This window comes from Gymnoscopelus braueri (genome assembly GCF_963280865.1).
Source record: "Gymnoscopelus braueri genome assembly, chromosome: 8".
In the NCBI taxonomy this organism is placed as follows: domain Eukaryota; kingdom Metazoa; phylum Chordata; class Actinopteri; order Myctophiformes; family Myctophidae; genus Gymnoscopelus; species Gymnoscopelus braueri.
Genome location: NC_137609.1, coordinates 23,518,292 through 23,539,126, shown reverse-complemented (window position 1 = coordinate 23,539,126; position 20,835 = coordinate 23,518,292). Strand labels below are relative to the sequence as shown.

The window sequence follows — 20,835 nt, the reverse complement described above, 5'->3', positions numbered from 1 at the left end:
ATTTTCAATTGTCCTAGTTCAGAGGTCTTCAACGTTTTTAGGTCAAGGACCCCCTAGCTGAGAGAGAGATGAAGCAGTCTCCCCTCTACCTTTTTGCCAAAAATAGCCGATCTACAAGCTCACAACGCCTCACATGTAGATCGGCTATTTTTGGCTAAAGTTCTCCACAGAAAAAGGGATGCTAGGGTTTAAAATAATCATAGCACACACAGATTTGAAGGACCCCCTGTAGTAACTCTGAGGAGGACCCCCTGTTGAAGAAAGACCCCTGTCCTAGTTGCTTCTTCTGGGCTTGTTTTCATAGACCTGGTTGCTTATTTCTCTCGCAATTTGTTTTCTCTCTCTGGCAACACTGCTTTCTCCCTTTCTCCATTTTGAAAAGGATCCATTCATAGGGGTGTGGCTGCAGAAAGGCGTACGAATGTTTTTACGGGAAAAGGGTTTTAACAACAATATTTTAATTATAATCCAATTCGGTTTGTAAGCGTCGCTGCTTACGAACGATTTTAGTTTTTAAAAAAATGGGAAACTGTCACACCGTCGGACCGAATGAGGCCCTTGTTGTATCAGGTAATATAACGTTACCGTGTTGACCTGATCTCTGCTTCTAATGTCTCGTCAAATAGTAGCCATGGTTCACATGACGCTTGTATGACAGTCATGTTTCAGGGCTAATCGCATAGTAGATTAAAGTTCTCAGAGGCCACGACTGATTTCAGTCATTTGGATTCCATAGACGCTAAAACATCACCATCACATTTTCAGTCATGAGATCTTATTTGGCTTTATTCCATGTAATCGTGCATTGAACAAGTTTTCTCCTACACGTTTTACCCTCGATCTCGTCGGAATACGTAGATGGATCTATACTGTTTATATCACTGTTTTGCACGTTTTTCACCCACCCCGAAAATATCCAATATTACAGAAATCAAATGAATCTGTTGAAGCGTTTCTGAAAAACCTTTTCCTCGGGCGTACTAAAATTGTTTAAATTTAATTGTTTTCATATTGGGAACAAATTGTGTAGGCTAGTACTACCGTGGTTTATGTGATGGGAATGGAACATTGACAGGATGTGCTTCATAAACATCAGTTGGTGTTTACATGTCTTGTGGCTGCTGGCTTGCCTACACAGCAGTGGTGTAAAGTAACTAAGTACATTTACCCAAGTACTGTACTTAAGTACAATCTTGAGGTACTTTTACTTTACTTGAGTGTTTCCAAATTTCGATACTTTTACTTCTACTACACTACATCTCCGAGGCAAATATTATACCTTTACTCCACTACAATTATTTGACTACTTTAGCTACTAGTTACTTAGTAGATTTAGATAATTATTACAAAACATATATTAACCACTTCAGCCTTGTAGATATGCTATTTTCAAAAGATTTTTATACATTTGAAAACTTGAAATGGGATATTCAAGGATAATGAGTACTTTTACTTTTGGTACTTATTAGTACATTTTGATGCCAATAATACTTTTGCAAATTTTTATTAATGCACTTTTACTTGTAACAGAGTGTTTCTACATTGCGGTATTGATACTTTTACTTAAGTAAAAAAAAAATAGTACTTTTTCCACCACTGCTACACAATATCTGTAACTGTGCACACTAACCCAAATGAAGGGAGAATCAGATGTTGTGAGCACTACACTACCTCGCTTCATAAACGTGTGTTGGCTATAATGTGAAGCAGAACGGTTTCTTGCAAAGATTATTTGCACAGTTTTCCCTTCTGTCCTTCTGCTCTACTTTTGGTATTTTTCCATTCTGACGAAGGAAGGCTAGGAAATATACTAGCAGTATGTGTGGTTGAGATGCATGACAAACACTAGTAAAGGGCTGTCCAGTGTCCACACGTGGTCTCTGCCATCCACTTGATGTACAACTATATTTAAAACAAAGTATTTCCCACCACTGAAACGGGAAATACATCTGTTAAAGATGAAGTGTGATACAGCAGCACTCTCTCTCACACACATGGATTGAAATCTCCACAATCACCACTGCCATGAATTAAATCTGTTGAAACAAAACCAAACCAAAACAAAAACTATCCCCAATTGTTCCACCCCCCCATCCCATGTGATGGGCCTCCAGGAATCTCAATTATGCACAGAGAGAGGGGTGACTGAGGATACAAAAAACAAATATAGCTCCACACACTTGTTGTTAGGGGCATACAGCTGGACATGTTTTCCTTTATTACTGTCTATATTGTTCATACAAATAAATAAATAAAAACGGTTCTGCTGCTGAAACAGTGATATCAGTTCAAGGTTTCAGTGGGATAAGAGGCAGTGCTGTAGAAATGAAACTGTTGCTAAAGTTGGTTTAAAAAAAAAGTGTAGTGTTTTGTTACAGAAATGGTTCTTTCAGTAAAACATACTGTCATTTAAAAGTAGGAAATTACTATGAGTGTGATATAAACGGCTATATAATATAAAATCATTTATGGGTATAGCATTATCAAAAATCATAATCTGAGCATACCATGGGGCTCACATTGCGATCACTAGCTTGCTCTTTATAGAGCCATAGATTCATTTATTCAATTGAGAAGGTCATTTTCATCATAATCCTCCATTTTCCTTATGCATGTGGTCTGAGATTTGATGAGACCAGTTGCCAAAACATTTTTTTTTGTTGTAAATACTGGGAAAAACATATGTCCTACAGAAAAGTTATGAAATAGTGAAGTTCTTATCACATTCTTTTCAATTTGTAACTTAAACATAGTTTATACAGTGTTTTAACTAAAGGGCTCAGTAGTTCATTGTTTTTTATACACAGTGACCAGAGTCTGATACCAGCATATTGGGTTTAAAAACGTATTTAGCATGATGCCACCATAGCAAGACATTGACAAACAAATGTCAAATGGTTATATTAAAGTTGTACAATGCAAATTCACAACTAACGATTTTTAGCAACCTCTGCTGGTCACTACCGTCACTGCATACAATTTCCGTAATCCTCGATTACCCAGAATTCCATTCGTTTTCACCGGAAGCCGGAAGCGTTTCAAAAAGCGATCTTTTAATTGTTTTATACTATCTACGGATCGTTTCTCTTAGCCAGTGGAGCATTAGTTACCATGAGCTGTGCTTTCTTTTTCTGTTCTTTTTCGATCTTCTAATCCTACATTCTCTTAAAATCAGCGTGAGGTTCATTTTTGTTATTAGCGCGATAGTTCCTGGCCAAACAGGAAACCGTTGCGGTAGTTCCTGGCCAAACAGGAAACCAGTGCATTTCCACCTCCGTTTTCCGGCCAGATGACGTCATTTCCCCGGGAAAGTCCCCCCAGTCCACGTTCAATATAAAATATATAAATAAAAAGCTTCCGGGGGTGAAATTCATGGAGTGGGTGTTGTGAAACTTTTGCCACTCACAAAAGATATACAATTTAACTTTAGTTTTGTTGAAAACGTTACCTAGTATGCCTTTAAGTCATTGGATGCGAGCAACACCATGCTGTCTGCCAGTTGAATGTGGACAGCTGGCAATGTCACAACATACTCGAGAAAAGACTGGGGTGCCTTGTGGCTAATTTATAATTCATCATACTACCCGTGTTGCTAGATGAAAATAACATATTTTCAATTGGAAAAACATGGCACAAAATAAGAATGCGATGTGCTACTTGCATCGCTGGTACTTGCTTCGATGAAGCGAGTCAGTGATATTTGTGTACTAGTCTGTGATGCGCTCAGAGGCACCCAGTGTAATAGAATACACTACAGTGACAGTCAGGCCTAATGAGGTCCTTATCCCGAACCTAATAAGGATTTTATCCCCCAAAAAATGTCATCCTCCATTCTCATCACAGGAGCACTAGGTGCTGAATTTGCTTTGCTTAGTCACCGTGTTGTGAGTTTATTGGATAGGAGCAAGAAGGTCCGATGATTGTTAGCCCATATTAGCAGGGGCCTACCGCAGGCACATTCTACCAGGTGAATGGCTACATCTTAATTATTTTTGGGGGCTTTTGAGAGTGTATTAAGGTCTTATCAAGAACCGGATCTCTGAAGAATTGGCAGGTCAGTCTAAAGGCGGTTACACACCGGCGAATATGCGAATATACGCAAAATTCTGACTCGTTCCGAATAATTAAAAGACGCTTTTTTCGCTCTGCGAAACTGGTGTGGAAGCTTGCATTGACTTTATAAGGTTTTTAAAAAAAAACGTATTATTCGCATGAAAAAAATCGCCCCGGTGTGTAAGGACCTTCAGAGATAGGTTTTCTGGGAAATACGGGAGTTGTCTATACACCTAAAATATGGAAAACCTCAACCACTCAGGGTGAAGCATACAAGGTTTTATTGAGGAAGTCGACAGCATAACAAGCAAGCCGCAGTATCTTGTAAGCTGTTCCGGCCTGGCAGGGCTAGAAATACACTTATTCAGAGATAACTAAAAGCAGTTTATAATGTGGTGAAAGGTACTTTCGCCATTTAAATAAACTACATACGTAGAAGAGCTAGAGTGATGGTGTCTGGGACATTTTTACACACTACTACACATGGCTTTTAAAGGGTAATTCTGCTAAACATCTTTGCAGAGATGGAGACCCCATGGCTGTATGAAACAAATCCCAGAGCTTCTAACATGTAGGTTGTCTTTGTTATTCCTAAGGTGGCTGCTGTGGCTCAGATGACAAGTCCTATAAGGTGGGAGGCTGGGCTTGGGCCTGGTGGCTCATCTCAGACATCCAAAGGTAAGGCCTTTCACTCTGGGCCCTGCTGTACTAATGATTCCTAAATGTTAACCAACAATGGGTAATGTCCCTTTTGTCAACAAAGACAACCATTATCTCACAGCTGATTAACTCAATATTCTCTCTATTCAGAGAATAATAATAATAAAAAATTATTATGAATCCTGTATCTCGCTCTTCTCCAGCGTTATCTCTAGCATTCTTTTAAAGGAGTAGTTCACCCAAGAAATGACTTCACTTCTATCGTTTACCTACCTGGTGTTGTCTTTGACTCGTGCAGAGTTCTTTAGTTTGTAAAACATTCCTTAACAGTGAATTCAGAATCCAAAACACTGCTTATAATGCAGTCCGGCGCTGTTCTATTTTTTCACGTTATATATTTTCTTCTATGGTTATAGATCAAGAAAATAAACTTTTAAAACACTTCCGGGCTAAACCGGCTCATGCACGAAAGACGCACACGCCTGGGTGCTTGCATGCATCTGAATAAGCTGCGGTTGAAGCGCGTTCTTCGCTCGTGCATGAGCCAGCTTTGGTGATATTTCTGGAACGTTTCTTAGCGAACTTCAGTAGAACAGAATCTAAATGATTATATGAGCTGTGTTTTGGACTTAATAGACAGATTGTTTTGCTGTTACAGGGAGTCTCTGATTAATTCCATTCGTCAAGTTTTTTCTTCATTTTTGGATTCTGGATTCACCGTTAAAGAATGTTTTGCAAGCTAAAACACTGCGCGAGTCAAAAACAACACCGGCTAGGTAAACTATAGAAATGAAGTCATTTCTTGGGTGAACTCCTTTAAGCAATGGAAATTGGAAACAACCGCTACTTGCTATTGAAGAGAGGCGAGTGTTGTACATTGACATTGGAAGCTAATGTTTACCAAATCTGTACTGTAAACACAGTGACTCACAACAGCTGTTCTCAAAAGAGTGAACTGAAAGAAAACATGCTTGGGAGTCTTATAAATGAGTGTTGAATAAACTCAGTCAATTGATATAAAAGAGCACTGTGAAGAGAACTAACCTCATTTTTTGAAAATTGTTAATTAACAAAATAAATACATATTAATAATTAATCAATGGATTTCAAGCCAAACTTAAACCCCCTGAACTATGCTATTGTCTGTCATCTCAAACAGTAAACAAACACTAAAACAGAACTTGCATGTTCATAGAAAGCTCACATGGTATTTGAACATGTGCAAACGCCTGTTCGTTAGAAATCAGGAAACGGCTCTATTCTGTGATTAAATCAATAAAACCTGAAGTATTGATCCTTACAATGATTGAGGTTTACTGGTAAAAACTTTAACTCATGCCCCTACTGTATGTTAAATCAGTCAGGGTTATGGAATTGAGTTCAAAGTCTCACATTCTTTGTAAGAGCTGCTTGTTGGTCAAGTAACTCCAGGAAGAGATCTTTAACTGTACTTATCTTTAGGGCTTTTTCACATTTTCATGTTCACAGAGTGAACTGTCTATAGGCAAAATGAGAGTTATATTTAGCCTGTACCTCTCAAGTCTTACCAATCCCAAACGTGTGACAGTATACTAGTAACCACAATAATTTAGTTAATTGTTCCTGGGAGAACCGTGTAACATCAACACAATACTGTAGCCCTTGTATATTATTTTGTGTACAGTATGTCTTGTCTAATTTGTCTGTTTATTTCTACTTTGCTAACCTGCTTTGCCTCGTCTGGTGTCGGTCTTATTCTGTCTCTACCCTGATGTGTCTTTGTGTGGGAACCCAAGGCCTATAAATTCCCCTTTTATGTAGTTGCTAGGAAACGTGCTGGTAGAACCTAACCACATTAAGCCAATACATGGCATGGCTTAACCCTTTACGGTCCTATTTAAGAAAGAGGTTATCCTAGTGATTCCTGGCTTATTCATTTGATATAATCTTGCATCATTTTAGCTGTAGTCCTACTCTGTAAATTGTTTTGTGGAGACTGAGAGTAGAATAGAAGAAATGGCCTTGCTCTTGTGTATTGCAGTGGTCTTTCTTCATCATATGAAGTAAAAGTCCTGTGTGCATTCGCTAGCAGCAGGGACAGCAGAATCTGGAGGGGATGCAGCGGGGTCTGGTAGCTTCCCACTCGTGATGCTTTAATCATGTTAATGTCTGATTGTATGACATCATGGATCAAATTCCCCTGGGAGGGAGGCAGGACAACAAGTCCAACGAGTCCCATGTTGTCAGACAGAGTGATGGTGCATTGAAACGCCTCTCTTTCTCTGACTCAGTCTGAGGATGCTGGGAACTACAGTTATGTCAAGCTTTTTAAAGCCTTATTATAAAAGGGTTTTCACTGGCACCAGTAGAACATAATATACACACACACACACACGCACACGCACACACACATTCATATATGGTATGTATAAAAATCCTCCTGGCTGCCATTATCTCCAGTGTAACTGGCACAGAAATGCAGTAAATTCTGACTGATCTTGACTGACGAATGTCTTTGTCCCGATGTGTTTTAGCATTAACAGAGATATAACTAGCTTTCTTGTTGGTTGCTGATGTTTTACAATCACGTCAAAGCCAAAGGCAGTATACCTCAGATAAGAGAGTTCTTGAAAACCAGTAAAATGAGAGGTAGTACAGTTTGCCCCCTCACCCGTCCCCCATCCCCTCCTCCCTTTCACCTTGGTTACTGACCTTCCTAACAACTCTTGTCCAACAATGTTCTACCTCTGCTATTCTGCCTGCCCGCCTGCCTGCCTGCATAGAATGTCTCTGGAGGTTATGACCATCATCTGTCGCTGTGATAATATCGAAACCTCGGAGGGTGTTCCTTTGGATGTGACAGGGGTGGCTCAGGTAATGCACTGCAAGAAAAAAAAAAGGGAATCCTGGCAGGGAGTGTGGTGCTCGTGCTGAACCGGGAAGACGCACAAACAAATGGTTGAACTAACAAGCTAACATTGTCCATCTGGTTTTCTCCCCCACCTGTCATTTTCTCCCTCTGTAGCAAAAGGGAGAGAGAGTCAGCTGTCATTAACCTGGGCTTCACTGCACAGCTATTGAGTCACTCCTTTTACTGTTGACAATTGTGTGTCTAAATGGATACTAAGGAAACCCAGTGCAAAATACCAAATGCAAAAACAAAGGCTAAGATGAGGCCTTTAATCAAAATTGGGCATGTAAATTCACAGTATATATGCCTTTGGACCCAAAGAGAATTACATTGTAAAAAAAAAGAAGCATTCCATTTAGCCCTATTGTCACTGAACTGGAGTCGTTCGATTTTTCGTTTTGTTTGGGTCCATTTCTGTTCTTTGTGCTCTGCCCCCTTTCTTCATTTGCTTTCCCTCTGAACATGCCAATTTTTGTTTTATATTTTTTCCACCTTCTTCACAGGATAACCCTTGAGATTATGACCCTGCAGCCCAAGTGTGATGATGTAGAGACAGCGGAGGGTGTAGCTATTACTGTCACAGGGGTGGCTCAGGTAAAGCACTACACTTTTCGGGAATGCCTTTCTCAGTCCAAGGCCAGGTCCGACTCCACCACCCGCCCCCTCCCCTCTCCTTCCCAGACCTGCCTAGATCGCCGCCACCCTCCTGTATCCAATGGGATCATGTTACCAGAGACGTAGTATACTGTATATGAGGGTGAATCATTCTCCATTATTTCGCAACCTGCACAAGAATTAAGGTGCACCCCGATATGGAAGAATATGGTTAACTTGCTTATGTGCTGATTTTATTTATTCTACAATTTGTGCCTGGTTTTGTCAAACCTCTCTGATATTATCATGCCATAAATTATATCAGGAATAAAGCATTTAATATACCTGTGTTCTTGATTAAAACACAAAGAGACAGAGTTTATGTATTTGCTGGTTCATGCAAGATGATGGAATGATTGTCCCTCATATCAAAGCATAGTCAGACCTCTGTATTCCTTAGAGAGGTTATATCAGACCTGATGTATGTTTCAGTATGCAGCTCATCTTTCATTTAATTATTTTAAGTACATTATCTGTTTGTTAATCTTCCCCTTCCAGTTCCACACTCACCTGTTTTGAGATATAAAACTATTTAGCTGTTAAAGGTGATATTGATGATAAAACATAGCTCACATACAGAATGATATTCCTGTAATTATATACCTTTAAAAATCTTGTTCCACAATGTGATACAAATTGGCCCTAACTTTTACAAAAGCAGTGCCAACATGAAAGCCTTGTAATATTTGTTATAATTAATACAACATTTTACAAAACTGTTTTTGATGTTTGTTTTGTTAACAGAGGTATCGTGTAAATGTGAAATTAACCACCCTCTGTGAGAATCTTAAAGGCATACTAGGTAACGTTTTCAACAAAACTAAAGTAAAATTGTATATCTTTTGTGAGTGGCAAAAGTTTCACAACGCCCACTCCATGAATTTCACCCCCGGAAGCCTTTTATTTATATATTTTATATTGAACGTGGACTGGGGGGACTTTCCCGGGGAAATGACGTCATCTGGCCGGAAAACGGAGGTGGAAATGCACTGGTTTCCTGTTTGGCCAGGAACTACCGCAACGGTTTCCTGTTTGGCCAGGAACTATCGCGCTAATAACAAAAATGAACCTCACGCTGATTTTAAGAGAATGTAGGATTAGAAGATCGAAAAAGAACAGAAAAAGAAAGCACAGCTCATGGTAACTAATGCTCCACTGGCTAAGAGAAACGATCCGTAGATAGTATAAAACAATTAAAAGATCGCTTTTTGAAACGCTTCCGGCTTCCGGTGAAAACGAATGGAATTCTGGGTAATCGAGGACTTCGGAAATTGTATGCAGTGACGGTAGTGACCAGCAGAGGTTGCTAAAAATCGTTAGTTGTGAATTTGCATTGTACAACTTTAATAATAATCTCCTCAGTACTTGATTAGGGCTCTGTTACTCCTGTAGATGCAAACGGAATTTAAATGCCAACCAGTTTTTGCAGAGTTTCAATTTGTCTTATCATATCCATTATTATTTTTATTCATAGCCTCCTCTATCTGTTTACCCATGCCTGCTTGTCAGTTGCAAACATGTGCATGTTCAGCAGTCCTCTTTTCTTCTTTGTACTTTACCATCCATGCATACAATGAGCCCACTGTCAGGAATAGAACAAACACTTTTCACACTTGCCAGAGAGGATCCTAATGCAGCTATCTGATTGGACCATTATAAACCACAGCCTAATGGTGGACGTTTCTATGGTAGCAGGATTAGTGTGTGTGCACAGCCTCCTGGTTAATTGACAGTTTGAAGGCCAACAGTTACAGTTTATCCATTTAAAAAAACATTATCATTCAACATCATTCTTCACCAACTTTGGGATACTGGTTAGCAGGAAAAGGAGTAGGAAAACATGTTTTTTTGTGTCATTTCCTGTATTGTGTTTGTCCTTGTTAACACTCTGAATTCAGGACCTGTGGGTTTGGAGGGGTGCGGGGGTGGAAGGGGCGGGGATCCCCATTGCACGAAAGTCTTCATTCCAGTGCTAGCCGTGCCACAGCTCCCCCTGCCGTCTGTGTGAGATAGCCTGCAGTGTGGTTGTCTGGCTGGCTTTCTGTGTTTTGTTGAATGACGGTCATTTTCTCTGCCATTGCCCTGACCTCAGCCCTGGCTGCCCTGACCTCAGCCCTGCTATGACTGCATGTTGCTGAGGACTCCATGTCCTGTCCAAATGTGTTGCCTAAGGACCCAGCTCACTCTCTCTTTACTTTCAGCTGCAGTGGAGTGTATAACACAAAACCTTCCTTCCTCTGTACAGTTTTTTATTTTATTTTAACTTTCCAATGTGAATTGTGATCAATTACCACCTCATTAGATGAATCTGGAAAACCCCAGGTCATTGCCATTCATTTTCTAATTTTTGAGTGCCAACCATAATGATTCCCTTTTTTCTTTATCTTTTTTTTCCCCTGACTTGATGCTCTATATTTTGACAATATTGAAATGTAATTGTATGCCTACGGTTTTTGACTCTTAAGGTCACTACACACCAGGATCAATGCGAATAAACGATACAAACATTCGGCCTGAAAAATCTACCTAGTTTTGAAGAATAATTACTTCAATCACTTCATTGCCTTGTTATAATCGCGTTCAGTGTACTCATAGCACAAACGGCAGTTTAAATTAAGGATTATTAATCACAAAAGAAATAAACGCTCCCGGTGTGTACAGACCTTTAGTGATGAACTTACTATATATTAAGATTGACACTGAAAATTACTATAAGATTACTCAAAATGTTGAGCCAGCTCCCAGCTAAACAACAGTCCAGGTTTATCATTGTACAATGTCAACCTAATGGCTAGAAATGGTAGCTTTGACCTATTTTTGATTCTGGAGTGGAAACATCCAAAATCTGTCAAATCTAATGAAATAATGCCATAGTTGCATCTTCTCTATCTCTAATCTCTAACACTCATGTGTTGATAAAAGTGATATAAAAACAATGCACTGGATATCATATACGTCAAAGCGCTTGCCACATTAGCCGGTATCCACTATATTGTTAGGTCTGGCATGAGGTCAAGGACTCAAATTCCATTGTAAAATGTTTTGGAAAAGTAAAACATTTGAGGATTCATATTAGAGAAAGCCAATGAGATGCAATGTTACACTGATTGTCATGAGCTGGGAGTCTTTTGAATCCATTCAGAAAGCAGTTCCCTCAATATGTTGTCTTGTATATTTTTTAAATCTCTCTTTAAACCAGGCATACTTTATGTTGTACAAGACTGTGCTTGCTCTGGTTTGAATGTGTGTTCCCTTCCATCAACTTACATGAATCCTGCAGGCTGTTGCTACTAATGAAGTGTTCTTATTCAGCTTATTGTAAAATCATAGTGCATCACAGTGCATGCTTTTTTTATTTTCAATCCTTTGAACATGATGCATTACCAAAGGCATGATGAACATGTTCTAGAATTACCATCTCCATCCTACATCATCATACAATAGTATTATAAGTACAATGCATCACTGCTACTTTTTAATACATGCTCTGTATGCAAACAGGTCAACGTAGACGCATACAGTATTGCAACAGAGCATCAAGTTTTTCAGCTGCATTAATATTATATATAAAACTCCATTCTGAATATATATGACATTTAATTGTGTATGATATTCAGTACCTTAAAATGGCTGTTTAGACAAAGTACTTTAGAATCTGTGTTTTAGTTACTAGAATGAGAATTTGATGGTTAAATCATGGCCCTAAATGTTTGTGTGTATTCATGTTTGAGTGTGCATGTACAGTATGTGAGTTGTGTGTTTGTATATTGGGTTTGTGCTGTGCTTGTCAGGTCTGTATTTGTTTGTTTGCGTGTTGTGTTTGTGTGCTCTGCTGACACCTTCTGTCCACCTCGTCTCCAGGTGAAGGTGATGACAGAGGATGAGCTACTGGGGTACGCCTGTGAACAGTTCCTCGGGAAGTCGGTGGTTGAGATCAAGAGCGTCATCTTGCAGACTCTTGAGGGTCACCTTCGCTCCATTCTCGGTAGGTAGTTTTTCCAAATGCACGATGACTGATAGCACCCAAGTGAAGTTATTTTTCTGGTGATCAGGTCTAAGGTGGTGTGAACACGTGATTGTTATAGGACAATAGAAACATGATCGTAGTTGTAAAGTATTTGACTATCCCAATCTTTATCTTAGGCACATTGACAGTGGAGCAAATCTACCAGGACAGGGACAAGTTCGCCGGTCTGGTGCGGGAGGTGGCTTCACCTGATGTGGGCCGCATGGGAATTGAGATTCTCAGCTTCACCATCAAGGTGGGAGACTCGGCAAAACATAATGGCAAAATGTGTGTCTCAGAGTGCATTTTCTGTCGGCCATGTCCACTGAAATAATGCAAGTGCTAACCATACTGTGCGTCACTTCCCTTCTGACAGGATGTGTATGATAAAGTAGAGTACCTGAGCTCTCTGGGGAAGACACAGACGGCTGCCGTGCAGAGGGATGCAGACATCGGAGTAGCGGAAGCAGAGAGAGATGCAGGCATCAGGGTGAGATGGCTTTCAAAAGGGGCTGATGTTTGCGCTCGGGTGGCGCAGGGGTTAAGTACCTGCTCACCACAGCTGAATCTATGGGTTCAAATCCACTGTGATGCATCTGGATTGGCCGAGTGTCTACTACAAACACAACTGGCCTGTGTTCTGCAGTTGAGCCAGTAGGGTACAACAGCAGTAGCAAGCAGTGGGAAGAAGCTACATTTGGGAGAGAGAGGGGGGGGGGGGGGTTGATGTTTAATTTAAAGCCAGGCCAGGTGCTGTGACTCGTTCTATTCCCTTTTTTATGCTACAACTTGGCTCCACCTTGATACAGGAAGCAGAGTGTAAGAGGGAGATGATGGATGTCAAGTTCCAGGCAGACACAAAGATGGCCGATTCCAAACGAGAGCTGGAGATGCAGAAAGCCTCTTTTAATCAGGAAGTCAACACAAGGGTATAAACAACAGCCCTTTCAAGATTCATGCATGTAATGATGTAGTAGATTTCTATACGGTACTGACGCCATTTGCCTCCTTGATGCGTTTCCAGAAAGCGGAGGCCCAGCTAGCTTACGAGCTTCAGGCGGCTAAGGAGCAGCAGAAGATCCGTCTGGAGGAGATTGAGATCGAGGTGGTGAACAGGAAGAAGCAGATCACCATAGAGGAGAAGGAAATTGACCGTACCGAGAAGGAGCTCATCGCCACGGTGAAGAGGCCTGCCGAGGCTGAAGCCTACAAGATGCAGCAACTGGCTGAGGGGCACAAGTGAGTGAAACACAGGACCTTTACTTCAGAAGCTAAGGCTGGGCTATATACATTTAACACCCATGCATTATATCACATACCCATAGCCTAATTTAGTCAAAAAGACAACCAGAAAATACAATTTGATCATTACAGTGTCAATTTGAGGTCTTTCTGCAACAAGGTCGCTCAATGTGACCCTAGGGCTGATATCAGTTATGAATTACTCCCCTCACCCAGGGCAGATAAATGCTGGGTGTGTGATAAATCTAATTAATTCAATTATGCAATATATTTTATTGAATAGTATGAAAAAATCACACCCAGTGTGAAGTGGGCGGTGTGGTCACAATGGTCATCACAGTGATGGAAGTTCACTTAAAGAAAAGTAATATTGTGGACCAACCATTGTACACCCCTAACAAAAAAAAAACATAAATGTGTTTTTTTTAAGTGCATAGTCCTATTTATAGGGCTATGCACATGTGTCATGTTTCACAAGCCAATCACAGTCCTGAATAGACTGTGATTGGCCAATCACGGTGCAGGGTTAGGGGGTACACTGGTGGCCAAGCGCAGGATTGGGGGGTGCAAATATCCAAACCTCACATATAGGGGCGGTTTCACCGCCCAAAAAAAGCAATATTAAGAATCGACAAGAGAACCAAACTGTTGTTGCCTCCAGGCAAACACACACCGATTAAGGAAGGATATGTTTTTTTAATACATTTTTTTAGCATGTTCCAAAGTGTACAGGGAAATGTTATTGAGAAGTACATGAAGGTGTAACATTTGAATTTTTAATATTCAATTACATTGTTGTTGTTGAACTGTGTTATTAAAGAGTTATCCACATTGAATATTACTTAATGTCATTTCTCCCAGATGTGTGACTCATCTAAGTGCTATTTGAAGTGAGGGCACTCGGTAGATGTCAGTATCTAATAATTGTCCTAACCCCTCGGCTAGGGTCAAGAAAGTGCTGACAGCGCAGGCGGAGGCTGAGAAGATCCGGTGCATCGGTGAGGCTGAGGCCGGTTCCATCGAAGCGATAGGGAAGGCAGAGGCCGAGAAGATGAGGCTAAAAGCTGATGCCTACCGGCAGTACGGAGCGGCAGCCAAGACGGCCTTAGTCCTGGAGGCTCTTCCCCTGGTAACCCACGATACATCCAACCAGCATCCAACATAAAATGTTTTGATTCAATCGGGAGTCAAGTGCCTGCCGGGAGCATTCGAGTAGCCTATCGAGTAGTTAGCTATTGTAGCATTTAGCAACGGGTGTGCTATATTATTTCCCCCTCTATGGTTGGGGGAGAGGAGCAATTGTATTTGTTACCTCGACAATAATAATAATGTAATAATGGCAATACATTACTGCTTTATGAAATGATTTGATGCCAAATGTTTTGAAATGTCTGTTTTTGTAAAAAAAAAATTTTTTTTACTGATGACGAAGCAGCAGCAGCGCAAACAACAGTTTTTCAGCTGTTTGCTCATCTGAATTCTGCAGTCACAAACAACATTTTAAATTTGAATTAATGTAATATTTTTGTCTGATAAGTGACCTTCGTGCCTGGACAAGTGCAGGTAAATTGAGTGCCTCCAAAAGTTATTGTCAAGTCCTGAGCTTGTAGATCTGCTATTTTCGGTGTGCGACATGGCACGCAACCAAGTAAAAATCAGGCATTAGTTAAAGCTGCATTAGAGGAAATGAAAGCTCAACCCATGCACATCCATCATGTGATCAGTCCTCAAAGTGGTGCACAGTATCACGAAATCCACCAAAATGTTGTTTGTTGTCTTTATAACAGATTGCTGCCAAGGTGGCTGCGCCCTTGGCCAGGACCAGTGAGATTGTCATCTTGAGTGGCGATGGAGGCCGTGTGACTGGGGAGGTGAACCGCCTATTGGCTGAGCTCCCTGTGTCCATTAATGCCCTCACTGGGGTGGATCTCACTAAGGTAAGATAGGGAAGGTGGTCGCTGTGGTTTTTTGTTTTTTTTGTCAAGATTGTTTCTTCAGACCTCAGCTGTATAATATGCCAAGAGGTTCCGTTCTTATTTGTCATTTAAAAATATTAATTGTTATTTTTAATATTTTTATACGAAAATGAAATACCACTTCAAATTACTTAACAGAATATACTGTTGTTGCTTGCCATTCCAGAGCACATACCAGCACCATGTTAATAGATCCAGAACACATGATTCCTTTATTATCATAGGAATGTTGGAGTTCATTGTTTCCATGACACAGACAGATAATCCACTCTCCTCTGATCCCTCAGATGCCTCTATTGCAGCAGATGATCAACCCACAATGCCAAATGGCCATCTGATCTGGCCAGAAGTTCATAGCTCTAAAATAATCTAATATACATCTGCCACAAGCATGAAAATGGTCCCCTGGCTACTAACCCCTTCTTTATGGCAACTGCCTTTGACTAGGACAACATTTGACACACCATCCCAGACTGTTTTTATACTCTAAATTCAGGAGATTTTTCATTTCTTAAAATCCCTGGTGCCTTATGTCTGGAGGACCAGTCATGTGTATTTACCACCCCCCCCCCCCCTTTTTTTTAAAACACATTGCTTCTTTCCACTCTGCACCCGGTTGGTCAGTGACAAATTGTGGATTTCTGTCAGCAAACCCTCTTGATTTTAGCCCCTGACCAGGGTCTGGTCAGTTCACATGAGATGGTCCCAGTTCGTACAACAGATGCAGGACAGAGTCCAAAATCATTAGCAAGAAAGTAGACCATGTATTCTATTTACATGTTTACTTAAAAAATAGTTTTTTTTATATAAAAAGTAATGTTTCACTCACTATGCTGCTCGTCAGACTCGGTACAGTTGAAACATAACCATTAGGCTCAAATACATTTCTACACTTTGGGGAGCAGAGTACAGTGCGTGGGGTCTTAGTTTTTTGTGAGATATGGTTACACAGGTTCGTAATTAGCTTAAGGCTAAAAATGTATTGCAACACAGCTCACAATAAACTAAGTACGGTGCAGAAAGGGGCAATTACTGTGTGTACATGTTCACTTTAGTTTTAGAGCTGTTATATTGGCTGGATATATCTACATCATTGAGTCCTACAGACAGAACTTGTTGCAGCCCTTAGTGTGATGCATTTTAAAATTTGTTTTAATAGAATATAAATTAGGCTTAAGGCTCACAACAAGGTCTTCACTTGGACTTTTTAAACACTCAAGTGCCCAAACCCTCAGGACAATGGTTTGATTTGTTTTGATTTGTTTTAATTTATCACTAGTCACAGTTTGAATAAGGTGTCCTGTTACAATACCTGCCAGTATCTTCAACATTATTGTGAGCTGTGGACACATGTATGAAAAAACGCAAATCTAGAAAACGCATAACAAAGCCATACATTCTAAAGATTAGCCTTAGTAGCCATCCAGGAGTTCTGCCAGGACATTCTGGATTACCTCATATAACAGCTTTAATACATTTTATTTGTCGTCCTCCACTGACCTGTGATGCTATGTTTTATTCTGTCAGTCACCACCATTATTATTCCAGATTAATAAGGCCAATCTTCAAGTACTCATTCTAATCATTTGCGTCCATAGTTCATCTACTTTAAGAATATATTGTGATTATCTCTGCTGCTATATTTTCCATTAAGTGGAGTTCAGCAATTTAAATCTAGACTGCATAATTATCATACAATCAGATGAGTAATATTTTTGCTACATTGCCTATGCCTATCCAATATGCTTTATGTGGCATGTCATTGAATTTGCATAACCTTTAGCTTCTATTGAATTTTCTTTTACAAAAACATTTGTATGGCAAGTAATCTAACCACTATTCAGATGTTACTTTTTTATGACTGTAGTAATTGTCTTAATTGTGTTCTTTTTGGTTATTTTTATGCAAGCATAACACAATTCTAGTGATCTGAATAAGTCTTGCCATCCTGTTGAAGTATTTTGCCATCGTTTTTGAAGTAAATAGTCAGACCTTATGCCTGATTTATACTTGTTGATCTGCTATTTGTGGTGCGCGACACCGGCACGCAACAAATTATAAATCAGGCAAACAAATGGTTGTGTGATATGCGTTTATACAGTACTTTGATTTGCTCAAGTCTTGCAGAATGTCAACACTGTGATATTTCAAGGAGTATCTAAAATCTATTGTTACCTTTTTATAATACTCTTATGTTTTGAAGTAAATAATTTGTGTATTAAGCACACAGTGCCCTTCTTATGGTCAGAGAATGTCATTTCAGAAACTCCCTTTTGCGTAATTGATCCAATCTGCTGACCAATCCATTATATCACATGTTGGATTGATTAAGCCTGGGGAAGCACTATTGACACACCCTGTTACGTAACTGGGACAAAGGCACTGTGTGCCTGATTACTAATATTGTTGATTTCAGCACATGGAATGTGTGAAACTGTTACACTTAACACATCACTTTCTGTAGTGTGTGTGTGGTATTTTATGTTATTTTTACTTTTGTTTATATTTTGGTATTGTGGTGCCATTCTGTAAATGTAAACGGGAACACAGATTTTAGTTGTACAGGAGATGTTCTATATTCAAGTAGCTTCAGGTATGTTCTAAATATATTGAGAAAAATAATTCCCACAGAGCTTGTTTCATCCGTTATTTTGGCCATCGCATTTTGTGCCAAAGAATAATTTTGTGATTTGGATTGTCCTGTCAAGAGTAGAGGCAGCTTTGTGTTCCTGTATCTGGCATTTGAGAGTGTAATGTAGAAAGACCAAATGTTGTAGACCTATGCCTTAACTCATATTTGTACCTGAACCACAGAATATTACTCCAGAGATTATAATCTCATAAATATGTTGTCAATTTGTCTGTCAATCACTCTGCATTGGTCACTAGAAATTGTGAAAACTAACTCACTAACACAGCATGGCATTTTCAGCATGTTGTTCTTGTGACAATATGTTCCTGTCTTTCTGTGATCAAGACTTTGTTACAGTGTGTGTTACCCTGTAATAAATGTTATACCACAACATGTACGGCTCATTATTCTTTATCTTTATGAATTAGTTTGTTTAAGGATCCATTTTAAACCATGTAAATTAATGTACAAGGACATCAAGTTATGCCAAATGTCATTCAAAGTTAATATCCATATTAATCTCTGAAAACTATCTTGACATACAATTTTGACCCTCACCAAATACTAGTCCATGGGTCTTCATCAAGGGGTCCTCAGAGTTACTACAGGGGAGCCTCCAAATATTTGTGTGATAGGAACTTCTAAACCATCTGGCCCACCGGACCAGAATTTATGGCGTTGGACCTGACTATTGTATTTATTTTTTAACTTCTTTTTTTTTTCATTGTAGAACAATACAAGGAAAGGTACAGGAAGCATAGATTAAAATACACCACAACCGATAGTTTTATTCTTCTATTCTGACACTTTTCTTCTTCTATTCTGACACGCATGCTCTGCACAGCAGAGTATGGAGCTATTTAATGTGGCAACAATGACATCTGCTGGACATTCTACTTCACTGGGATTTCTTTTTCAATCGTTCACCTGAGTACAAATAATATACTGAACTTTTAGAAAACTATTTGCCTTATAAGGTACCAAAATAATATATTGTTACTATCGAGGGTTATCTCTTTTACATGCACATTTTTGTACATTGAGCATGCTAGCTAGCTGCTGTAAAACAAATATTGCTAACACTTATATTTCTTCATAAACTCAATAAAAGTGCACCATTGCTTAAATAATACTAATGAGGCTAGTTCAACATTTTCAAAACATGATCATTGAAACAAGTCGTGAAATGGTTTTAGTGCAAGAACGCTGAATAACCCATTTGTACACATGTTGTAGGCTACAGTCCTTATCATGAATTGTATTCTGCAAACACGCACTAACACTAGAAGACACAAAGAAAGCTTGAGGAAGCACTAGGAAACTCTAAATATAATAAAATATATAAAATATAATATGACTTATTGTATATGACATGTTTGTAGGGCATCTATAGAATGATAATAATAGTTGATATTAAATAAGTAAATCAATACACATGAATCAATGTTCATAGTTCTTTCATTTTCATAACTATTGTTACATTTAAAGGTAGGGTAAGTGATATTTTTGGGTTAAAACAAAAAGTATTTTGTTAAAAGGTTAAAATACTATATTCTGATAGTAATCATTGCTATAGAGTGTTTGTTCAGTAACAGGAGTCTCCAGCTCTTTATAAAACAGAAAACTCATTTTTCGGTAGGTGTCAAAATCTCAGCCAATCAGGAGAAAGTACCCATTTTTAAGCTTAATTTGTATAGTGCTCCAGTTCCAATTTTGTCTGCTCATTTCTTAGTGTCATCACTTCCAATTTCACTTGTTTAATCTATATCCTGATTGAGTTCTCTGTCCTGGTTGGATAAAATTGGAAATGAAACTGAAACTGAAACGAAAATGCATTTTCTGTTTAATAAAGAGGTGGAGAGACAAGGAGACTCCAAATACTGAACAAACACTCTATAGCAATGAGTACTATCAGAATATAGAGCTATTTAACACTTATTTTAAACAAAGCAAATCACTTACCCTACCTTTAAGCTACATACTGTATTTAATCAAACTGGTTCAGCTAAGGTTATAGCTTGCTGCACAGTTATGGCTTTTGCCTAGACTTGACTAATGAAGTCCGGCCAGCCAAAAAAAATCACTTATCTTTGAATGCAATTGAAAATTCATAGAAAAGGCACAAGCATTTCCCTAACAGATAAAGAGTTGGAGGGAACCCAAGTCACCTAGATAGTCCTGCCTCCATCTTTATCTGTGAGGACAGCAAGACAGATCACACACCCAACAGATCCCCCACCCAACCAGGGAGTATGTTACCATGGTGACACGCTGTCCCAGCTCGCACTGTCCTTACAGGGTGAGGGTGTCACCCTGGCCTGCACGTACGACACCCATAAAGTTGAAAGATATAATTGCTATTAAAGAATCTTCACCAAGAGTGCCTAAATGGTTGCATCTTCAAAAATGTCCCTTCATCGTGTTATTTAGAAATAACTTATGCCTAATTTAAACTTTAAATTAGCTATTACTTGCTTAGTTAGTTAGTTGTTCCTGGTTAAGTACATACATACATACATACACATATATATTTACTTTTCTAAGAACAACAGTGGTGTATAGATGCACAATAGGTAAAGGATGTAAACACATTTTACAGGGATAAAAGATGCATTTCTGTGTGGAATCTCTGAAAACAACATGGGTCTTTGAAATCTGCCTAGTTTAAAAAGTCTGATAATATGACATGATATTACCTTGTGGGAAATTTGTGAACAATGAA

The 20,835-nt window shown here is 39.2% G+C and overlaps 1 protein-coding gene across 1 annotated transcript; it reads left to right on the top strand.

The window, feature by feature from the left end:
* Positions 1–392: 392 nt before the first annotated feature.
* On the top strand, positions 393–18,506 carry LOC308091164 (flotillin-2a). The gene is made up of 11 exons (XM_080436578.1): positions 393–570; positions 4,650–4,731; positions 8,107–8,197; positions 12,119–12,242; positions 12,401–12,519; positions 12,640–12,753; positions 13,073–13,192; positions 13,288–13,502; positions 14,451–14,634; positions 15,293–15,442; positions 15,769–18,506. Exons 1-11 carry the CDS (start codon positions 522–524, stop codon positions 15,817–15,819), a joined length of 1,299 nt encoding a protein of 432 aa, XP_080292704.1. The 5' UTR covers positions 393–521; the 3' UTR covers positions 15,820–18,506.
* The last annotated feature ends 2,329 nt before the right edge of the window (positions 18,507–20,835 follow it).